The 10,460-nt window shown below is 51.4% G+C and overlaps 1 protein-coding gene across 1 annotated transcript in view; it reads left to right on the top strand.

The window, feature by feature from the left end:
- Positions 1-409: 409 nt before the first annotated feature.
- The window catches only part of LOC132393572 (lipase member H-like), a 33,577-nt gene continuing 23,526 nt past the window's right edge, over positions 410-10,460 (top strand). The window contains exon 1 of the mRNA XM_059969006.1: positions 410-568. Within this exon, the coding sequence (XP_059824989.1) occupies positions 520-568 (49 nt within the window). The 5' untranslated portion in view covers positions 410-519. The remainder of the gene's footprint in view (positions 569-10,460) is intronic.

Below are 10,460 nucleotides of genomic sequence, written 5' to 3'. Positions count from 1 at the left end.
TTCCTCCCACAGTCCAAAGATGTACGGGTTCACAGCTGAATTGGTCACAGGGTTGTAATAAGGTGGTGTAGGTTCACTGGACTGGATGACCCTGTTACTGTGTGGTATCTTTAAGATAAAAAATCAGTAACAAAACATAACCCTCTAATATTCTATCATCCATGTTTCTTAAATGGCCCTAATGGACCTGTATTTACCACCCCTCCTGGCAGAGCACCCCGTGCATAAAAAACCTACCCCTGACCTCCTCTTCTATACTTTCCTCCAATCACCTTTAAATTACAGCCCCTGGTGTTAGCCATTTCTACCCTGGGAAAAAGTGTGATTGGCCAGGAATATGAGCTGAATGCCCTGTCTTTTCTTAATCCTGTCTCTATGGTAACCCTGGTTGATATTTGACTGTCTATTGATCCTGTTTGAAGTTAATCAGCAAGGGGACATTGCCCTGAACACATGGCTGAATGTTTCCTCCCCAAGCCTGACTGACTTGTTTTTTAACTTCTCGACGATCCAAGGGCTATGCTTCAATGGTTAACCCTGTTCTTGTGTGCCGTCGTTACCGTATCAGGTAATTGTTTTTTCAGGTGACTGATTGTGGTTTGTTTCATGGGTTTGCATGAAACTGAAGTTGTTGCGTAGGTGATGGGAATGCAGGCAGGAAAATTCCTGGTTTTGTCCCACACAGGTGCCTCTGACTCTTCTGAGCTGGATGGTTATCAACGTTCCAGGCACCTGGTGCTACAGGCATGATGAAAGGGGAGAAGCAGATGGTGGGATGTGTGTGTGTGTGTGTGTGTGTGTGTGTGTGTGTGTGAGTGTGTGAGTGTGTGTGTGTGTGTGTGTGTGTGTGTGTGTGTGTGAGTGTGTGTGTGTGTGTGTGTGTGTGTGTGTGAGTGTGTGTGTGTGTGTGAGTGTGTGTGTGTGTGAGTGTGTGTGTGTGAGTGTGTGTGTGTGTGTGTGTGTGTGTGTGTGTGTGTGTGTGTGTGTGAGTGTGTGTGTGTGTGTGTGTGTGTGTGTCCCTTTCCCCAGTGAGAGTCAGTTTGTGTGTGTGTGTGTGTGTGTGTGTGTGTGTGTGTGTGTGTGTGTGTGTGTGTGTGTGTGTGTGTGTGTGTGTGTATGAGAGAGTGAGAGGCTATGGCACCATAAGACATAGGTAAAGAATTAGGCCACTCAGCCCATCAAGTATGCTCCATCATTCCATCATGACTGATTTATTATCCCTCTCAACGCCATTCTCATGCCGTCTCCCTGTAACCTTTGACTCCCTGATTAATCAAGAACCTATCAACCCTGGTTTAAATATACCCAATGACTTGGCCTGCACAGCCGTCTGTGGCAATGAATTCCACAGATTCATCGCCATCTAGCTAAAGGAATTCCTCCTCAACACAAGGAAATCCGCAGATGCTGGAAATTCAAACAACGACACACACAAAATGCTGGTGGAACACAGCAGGCGAGGCAGCATCTATAGGGAGAAGTACTGTTGACGTTTCAGGCTGAGACCCTTCGTCAGGACTAACTGAAAGGAGAGATACTAAGAGATTTGAAAATAGTGGGGCGAGGGGGAAATGTGAAATGATAGGAGAAGACCGGAGGGGGTGGGGTGAAGCTAAGAGCTGGAAAGGTGATTGGCGAATGTGATACAGAGCTAGAGAAGGAAAAGGATCATGGGACGGGAGGCCTCTGGAGAAAGAAAGGGGGGAGGGGAGCACCAGAAGGAGATGGAGAACAGGCAGAGTGATGGGCAGAGAGAGAGAAAAAAAACAAACAACTAAATATGTTAGGGATTGGGTAAGAAGGGGAGGAGGGGCATTAACGGAAGTTAGAGAAGTCGGTGTTCATGCCATCAGGTTGGAGGCTACCCAGCCAGTATATAAGGTGTTGTTCCTCCAACCTGAGTGTGGATTCATCTTGACAGTAGAGGAGGCCATGGATAGACATATCAGAATGGGAATGGGACGTGGAATTAAAATGTGTGGCAACTGGGAGATCCTGCTTTTTCTGGCAGACTGAGCGTAGGTGTTCAGCGAAACGATCTCCCAGTCTGCGTCGGGTCTCACCAATATATAAAAGGCCACACCAGGAGCACCGGACGCAGTATACCACACCAGCCGACTCACAGGTGAAGTGTCGCCTCACCTGGAAGGACTGTCTGGGGGCCCTGAATGGTGGTGAGGGAGGAAGTGTAAGGGCAGGTGTAGCACTTGTTCCGCTTACAGGGTTAAGTGCCAGGAGGGAGATCGGTAGGAAGGGATGGGGGGGAAGAGTGGACAAGGGAGTCGCGTAGGGAGTGATCCCTGCGAAAAGCAGAAAGAGGGGTGGAGGGAAAGATGTGCTTGGTAGTGGGATTCAGTTGGAGGTGGTGGAAGTTACAGAGAATTATATGTTGGACCTGGAGGCTGGTGGGGTGGTAGGTGAGGACAAGGGGAACCCTATCCCGAGTGGGGTGGCGGGTGGATGGGGTGAGGGCAGATGTGTGGGAAATGGGAGAGATGCGTTTGAGAGCAGAGTTGATGGTGGACGAAGGGAAGCCCCTTTGTTTAAAAAAGGAAGACATCTCCTTCGTCCTGGAATGCAAAGCCTCATCCTGAGAGCAGATGCGGTGGAGACGGAGGAATTGTGAGAAGGGGATAGCCTTTTTGCAAGAGACAGGGTGGGAAGAGGAATAGTCCGGGTAGCTGTGAGAGTCTGTATCTTATAGTAGATATCAGTAGATAAGCCGTCTCCACAGATGCAGACAGAAAGATTAAGAAAGGGGAGGGAGGTGTCGGAAATGGACCAGCTAAATTTGAGGTCAGGGTGAAAGTTGGAGGCAAAGTTAATGAAGACAACGAGCTCAGCATGCGTGCAGGAGGCAGCGCCAATGCAGTCGTCGATGCAGCGAAGGAAAAGAGGGGGACGTATACCCATATAGAGTTGGAACATGGACCGTTCCACAAAGCCAACAAAAAGGCAGGCATAACTGGGATCCATACGGGTGCCCATGGCTCCACCCTTGGTTTGGAGGAAGTGGGAGGAGCCAAAGGAGAAATTATTGAGAGTAAGAACTAATTCTGCTAGACGGAGGAGAGTGGTGGTAGAGGGCAATTGGTTAGGTCTGGAATCCAAAAAGAAGCGAAGAGCTTTGAGACTGTCCGGGTGGGGGATGGAGGTATATAGGGACTGGAAGTCCATGGTGAAACTAAGGCGGTGGGGGCCAGGGAACTTAAAATCATTGAAAAAATTCAAAGCGTGAGAAGTGTCACAAACATAGGTGGGAAGGGATTGAACAAGGGGAGATAAAACAGTATCAAGTTATGCAGAAATGAGTTTGGTGGGGCAGGAGCAAGCTGAGACAATAGGTCTATGTGGACAGGCAGGTTTGTGGATCTTGGGTAGGAGGTAGAAACGGGAAGTGCGGGGTGTGGGAACTATGAGGTTGGTGGCAGTGGATGGGAGATCCCCAGAGCTGATAAGGTTGGTGATGGTATAGGAGACAATGGCCTGGTGCTCCTTAGTGGGGTCATGATCAAGGGGTAAATAAGAGGAGGTATCAGAGAGTTGTCGCTGTGCCTCGGCCAGGTAGAGGTCAGTACGCCAGACAACAACAGCTCCCCCCTTATCAGCAGGGTTTATAGGAGGTTGGGATTGATGCGGAGGGAGTGGAGAGCACAGCGTTCGGAAGGAGTGAGGTTGGAATTGGAACAGGGTGTGGTGAAGTCAAGACGGTTGATGTCCCGTCGGCAATTAGCAATAAAGAGATCCAGAGCAGACAGAAGACCAGAGTGGGGTGTCCATGAAGAGGAGGAGGGTTGAAGACGGGAGAAGGGGTCATCGGTGGGGGTAGGAGCGTCCTTGTCAAAGAAGTAGGCTCGGAGACGGAGCCGGCGGATGAAGAGTTCAGCGTCATGGCGTATGCGGGACTCACTGAGGTGTGGGCGAAGGGGGACAAAGCTGAGGCCCTTACTGAGGACAGAGCGCTCTGCCTCAGAGAGTTGAAGGTCGGAGGGAATGGTAAAGACCCGGCACGGATGAGAGATGGGATCAGAGGGGGGAGGGAGGCTGGTAGTGTCAGTGGAGAGGGAAGGGTCGGGGTGAGAGGAAGATGGAGCCTCAGAGGGCCCAGGAGCTGACGTAGGGATCTGAGGGAGAGGAGATTGCAGAGTGGTGGTGTGGGAAGGGTAGACGGGAGACACAATCGCAGCATGTGAAGACCCGGCCTGGAGTTCAAGGCTGGAGTCACAGACGGTGGTTGCACAATCGCTTTGAATCTGTCCATGGTCGTTGGCACGCGTGTTGATGGTGCTGGAGTCCAGTTATTGAATATGCCCTGGGTTGCTGGGGCAGACGAGATCAACAGCTAAGGCCAATCCATAGTCCATGGAGTCTGTATCTGACCCGATGGGGAGTCTGTATCTGACCAGATGGGGTGTCTGTATCTGACCCAATGGGGTGTCTGTATCTGACCCGATGGGGTGTCTGTATCTGACCCGATGGGGTGTCTGTATCTGACCCGATGGAGAGTCTGTATCTGACCCGATGGAGAGTCTGTATCTGACCCACTGGAGAGTCTGTACCTGACCCGATGGGGTGTCTGTATCTGACCAGATGGGGTGTCTGTATCTGACCCGATGGGGAGTCTGTATCTGACCAGATGGGGTGTCTGTATCTGACCCAATGGGGTGTCTGTATCTGACCCGATGGGGTGTCTGTATCTGACCAGATGGGGTGTCTGTATCTGACCCGATGGGGAGTCTGTATCTGACCAGATGGGGTGTCTTTATCCGACCAGATGGGGTGTCTGTATCTGACCAGATGGGGTGTCTGTATTTGACCCGATGGGGTGACTGTATCTGACCTGAAGGAGAGACTGTATCTGACCTGATGTAGAGTCTGTATCTGACCCGATGGAGAGTCTGTTTCTAACCTAATGGGGATTCTGTATCTGACCCGATGGGGTGTCTGTATCTGACCAGATGGGGTGTCTGTATCTGAACCGATGGGGAGTCTGTATTTGACCAGAGGGGGTGTCTGTATCTGACCCGATGGGTGTTTGTATCTGACCCAAAGGGGAGCCTGTATCAGACCCAATGGGGAGTTTGTATCCGACCCGATGGAGAGTCTGTATCTGACCCGATGGAGAGTCTGTATCTGACCCGATGGAGAGTCATTATCTGACCTGATGGAGAGTCTGTATCTGACCCGATGGTGTGTCTGTATCGGACCCTATGGGGAGTCTGTATCTGACCCAATGGAGAGTCTGTATCTGACCCGATGGGGATTCTGTATCCGACCCGATGGGGATTCTGTATCTGACCCGATGGGGAGTCTGTATCTGACCCGATGGGGTGTCTGTATCTGACCCAATGGGGAGCCTGTATCGGACCTGATGGAGAATCTGTATCTGACCTGATGGAGAGTCTGTATCTGACCCGATGGAGAGTCTGTATCTGACCCAATGAAGAGTCTGTATCTGACCCAATGGAGAGTCTGTATCTGACCCGATGGGGTGTCTGTATCTGACCCGATGGGGTGTCTGTATCTGACCAGATGGGGTGTCTGTATCTGACCAGATGGGGTGTCTGTATCTGACCCGATGGAGAGTCTGTATCTGACCCAATGGAGAGTCTGTATCTGACCTGATGGAGAATCTGTATCTGACCCGATGGAGAGTCTCTATCTGACCCGATGGGGTGTCTGTATCTGACCAGATGGGGTGTCTGTATCTGAACCGATGGGGAGTCTGTATTTGACCAGAGGGGGTGTCTGTATCTGACCCGATGGGTGTCTGTATCTGACCCGATGGGGAGTCTGTATTGACCCGATGGGGTGTCTGTATCTGACCAGTTGGGGTGTCTGTATCTGACCCGATGGGGAGTCTGTATCCGACCCGATGGAGAGTCTGTATCTGACCTGATGGAGAGTCTGTATCTGACCTGATGGAGAGTCTGTATCTGACACGATGGAGAGTCTGTATCTGACCTGATGGAGAGTCTGTATCCGACCCGATGGAGAGTCTGTATCTGACCTGATGGAGAGTCTGTATCTGACCTGATGGAGAGTCTGTATCTGACCCGATGGAGAGTCTGTATCTGACCTGATGGAGAGTCTGTATCTGACCAGATGGGGTGTCTGTATCTGACCCAATGGGGAGTTTGTATCTGACCCGATGGAGAGTCTGTATCTGACCCAATGGGGAGTCTGTATCTGACCCAATGGGGAGTTTGTATCTGACCCGATGGGGTGTCTGTATCTGACCCGATGGGGAGTCTGTATCTGACCCGATGGGGTGACTGTATCTGACCCGATGGAGTGTCTGTATCTGACCCAATGGAGAGTCTGTATCTGACCTGATGGGGTGTCTGTATCTGACCCGATGGAGAGTCTGTATCTGACCCGATGGAGAGTCTGTATCTGACCCGATGGAGAGTCTGTATCTGACCCGATGGAGTGTCTGTATCTGACCCGATGGAGAGTCTGTATCTGACCCGATTGAGAGTTGTATCCGACCCGATGGAGAGTCTGTATCTGACCCAATGGAGAGTCTGTAGCTGACCCGATGGGGAGTCTGTATCTGACCCGATGGGGTGTCTGTATCTGACCCAATGGGGAGCCTGTATCGGACCTGATGGAGAATCTGTATCTGACCTGATGGAGAGTCTGTATCTGACCCGATGGAGAGTCTGTATCTGACCCAATGAAGAGTTTGTATCTGACCCAATGGAGAGTCTGTATCTGACCCGATGGGGTGTCTGTATCTGACCAGATGGGGTGTCTGTATCTGACCAGATGTGGTGTCTGTATCTGACCCGATGGAGAGTCTGTATCTGACCCAATGGAGAGTCTGTATCTGACCTGATGGAGAATCTGTATCTGACCCGATGGAGAGTCTCTATCTGACCAGATGGGGTGTCTGTATCTGACCAGATGGGGTGTCTGTATCTGAACCGATGGGGAGTCTGTATTTGACCAGAGGGGGTGTCTGTATCTGACCCGATGGGTGTCTGTATCTGACCCGATGGGGAGTCTGTATTGACCCAATGGGGTGTCTGTATCTGACCAGTTGGGGTGTCTGTATCTGACCCGATGGGGAGTCTGTATCCGACCCGATGGAGAGTCTGTATCTGACCTGATGGAGAGTCTGTATCTGACCTGATGGAGAGTCTGTATCTGACACGATGGAGAGTCTGTATCTGACCCGATGGGTGTCTGTATCTGACCCGATGGGGAGTCTGTATTGACCCAATGGGGTGTCTGTATCTGACCAGTTGGGGTGTCTGTATCTGACCCGATGGAGAGTCTGTATCCGACCCGATGGAGAGTCTGTATCTGACCTGATGGAGAGTCTGTATCCGACCCGATGGAGAGTCTGTATCTGACCCAATGGGGAGTCTGTATCTGACCCAATGGGGAGTTTGTATCTGACCCGATGGGGTGTCTGTATCTGACCCGATGGGGAGTCTGTATCTGACCCGATGGGGTGACTGTATCTGACCCGATGGAGTGTCTGTATCTGACCCAATGGAGAGTCTGTATCTGACCTGATGGGGTGTCTGTATCTGACCCGATGGAGAGTCTGTATCTGACCTGATGGAGAGTCTGTATCTGACCAGATGGAGAGTCTGTATCTGACCCGATGGAGAGTCTGTATCTGACCCGATGGAGTGTCTGTATCTGACCCGATGGAGAGTCTGTATCTGACCCGATTGAGAGTTGTATCCGACCCGATGGAGAGTCTGTATCTGACCCGATGGAGAGTCTGTAGCTGACCCGATGGGGTGTCTGTATTTGACCCGATGGAGAGTCTGTATCTGACCCAATGGGGTGTCTGTATTTGACCCGATGGAGAGTCTGTATCTGACCTGATGGAGAGTCTGTATCCGACCCGATGGGGTGTCTGTATCTGACTCAATGGAGAGTCTGTATCCGACCCGATGGGGTGTCTGTATTGACCCGATGGGGAGTCTCTATCTGACCGAATGGAGAGTCTGTATCTGACCTGATGGAGATTCTGTATCTGACCCAATGGAGAGTCTGTATCGACCCGATGGGGTGTCTGTATCTGACCCGATGGGGTGTCTGTATCTGACCAGATGGGGTGTCTGTATCTGACCCGATGGGGAGTCTGTATCCGACCCGATGGAGAGTCTGTATCTGACCTAATGGAGAGTCTGTATCTTACCCGATGGGGAGTCTGTATCTGACCTGATGGGGAGTCTGTATCCGACCCGATGGAGAGTCTGTATCTTACCCGATGGGGTGACTGTATCTGACTCGATGGAGTGTCTGTATCTGACCCGATGGAGAGTCTGTATCTGACCAGATGGGGTGTCTGTATCTGACCCGATGGAGAGTCTGTATCTGACCCGATGGAGAGTCTGTATCTGACCCGATTGAGAGTCTGTATCCGACCCGATGGAGAGTCTGTATCTGACCTGATGGAGAGTCTGTAGCTGACCCGATGGAGAGTCTGTATCTGACCTGATGGAGAGTCTGTATCTGACCCGATGGAGAGTCTGTATCTGACCTGATGGAGAGTCTGTATCTGACCCGATGGGGAGTTTGTATCTGACCTGATGGAGAGTCTGTATCTGACCCGATGGAGAGTCTGTATCTGACCCGATGGGGTGTCTTTATCTGACCAGATGGAGAGTCTGTATCTGACCCGATGGGGTGTCTGTATCGGACCCTATGGGGAGTCTGTATCTGACCTGATGGAGAGTCTGTATCTGACCCGATGGGGTGTCTGTATCGGACCCTATGGGGAGTCTGTATCTGACCTGATGGAGAGTCTGTATCTTACCCGATGGGGAGTCTGTATCTGACCTGATGGGGAGTCTGTATCCGACCCGATGGAGAGTCTGTATCTTACCCGATGGAGAGTCTGTATCTGACCTGATGGGGAGTCTGTATCCGACCCTATGGGGAATCTGTATCTGACCCAATGGAGAGTCTGTATCGACCCGATGGGGTGTCTGTATCTGACCCGATGGGGTGTCTGTATCTGACCAGATGGGGTGTCTGTATCTGACCCGATGGGGAGTCTGTATCCGACCCGATGGAGAGTCTGTATCTGACCTAATGGAGAGTCTGTATCTTACCCGATGGGGAGTCTGTATCTGACCTGATGGGGAGTCTGTATCCGACCCTATGGGGAATCTGTATCTGACCCAATGGAGAGTCTGTATCGACCCGATGGGGTGTCTGTATCTGACCCGATGGGGTGTCTGTATCTGACCAGATGGGGTGTCTGTATCTGACCCGATGGGGAGTCTGTATCCGACCCGATGGAGAGTCTGTATCTGACCTAATGGAGAGTCTGTATCTTACCCGATGGGGAGTCTGTATCTGACCTGATGGGGAGTCTGTATCCGACCCGATGGAGAGTCTGTATCTTACCCGATGGGGAGTCTGTATCTGACCTGATGGGGAGTCTGTATCCGACCCGATGGGGAATCTGTATCTGACCAGATGGGGTGTCTGTATCTGACCCGATGGGGAGTCTGTATCTGACCTGATGGAGAGTCTGTATCTGACCCGATGGGGTGTCTGTATCGGACCCTATGGGGAGTCTGTATCTGACCTGATGGAGAGTCTGTATCTGACCCGATGGGGTGTCTGTATCGGACCCTATGGAGAGTCTGTATCTGACCCGATGGAGAGTCTGTATCCTACCCGATGGAGAGTCTGTATCTGACCCAATGGAGAGTCTGTATCCGACCCGATGGGGTGTCTGTATTTGACCCGATGGAGAGTCTGTATCTGACCTGATGGAGAGTCTGTATCCGACCCGATGGGGTGTCTGTATCCTACCCAATGGGGAGTCTGTATCTGACCCAATGGAGAGTCTGTATCCGACCCGATGGGGTGTCTGTATTGACCCGATGGGGAGTCTCTATCTGACCGAATGGAGAGTCTGTATCTGACCTGATGGAGAATCTGTATCTGACCCAATGGAGATTCTGTATCTGACCCAATGGAGAGTCTGTATGTGACCTGATGGGGTGTCTGTATCCGACCCAATGGGGAGTCTGTATCTGACCCAATGGAGAGTCTGTATCTGACCCGATGGAGAGTCTGTATCTGACCCGATGGAGAGTCTGTATCTGACCTGATGGGGTGTCTGTATCTGACCTGATGGGGAGTCTGTATCTGACCCGATGGGGAGTCTGTATGTGACTCAATGGAGAGTCTGTATCGTCCCGATGGGGTGTCTGTATATGACCCGATGGGGTGTCTGTATCTGACCAGATGGGGTGTCTGTATCTGACCCGATGGGGAGTCTGTATCTGACCCGATGGGGAGTCTTTATCTGACTCAATGGAGAGTCTGTATCGACCCGATGGGGTGTCTGTATCTGACCCGATGGGGAGTCTGTATTGACCCGATGGGGTGTCTTTAACCGACCAGATGGGGTGTCTGTATCTGACCAGATGGGGTGTCTGTAATTGACCCGATGGGTTGTCTGTATCCGACCC

Source organism: Hypanus sabinus, chromosome 4 (genome assembly GCF_030144855.1).
Source record: "Hypanus sabinus isolate sHypSab1 chromosome 4, sHypSab1.hap1, whole genome shotgun sequence".
NCBI classification, from domain to species: Eukaryota; Metazoa; Chordata; class Chondrichthyes; order Myliobatiformes; family Dasyatidae; genus Hypanus; species Hypanus sabinus.
Note: the sequence above shows the minus strand (reverse complement) of the source record. Positions and strands in the feature narration are given on the sequence as shown.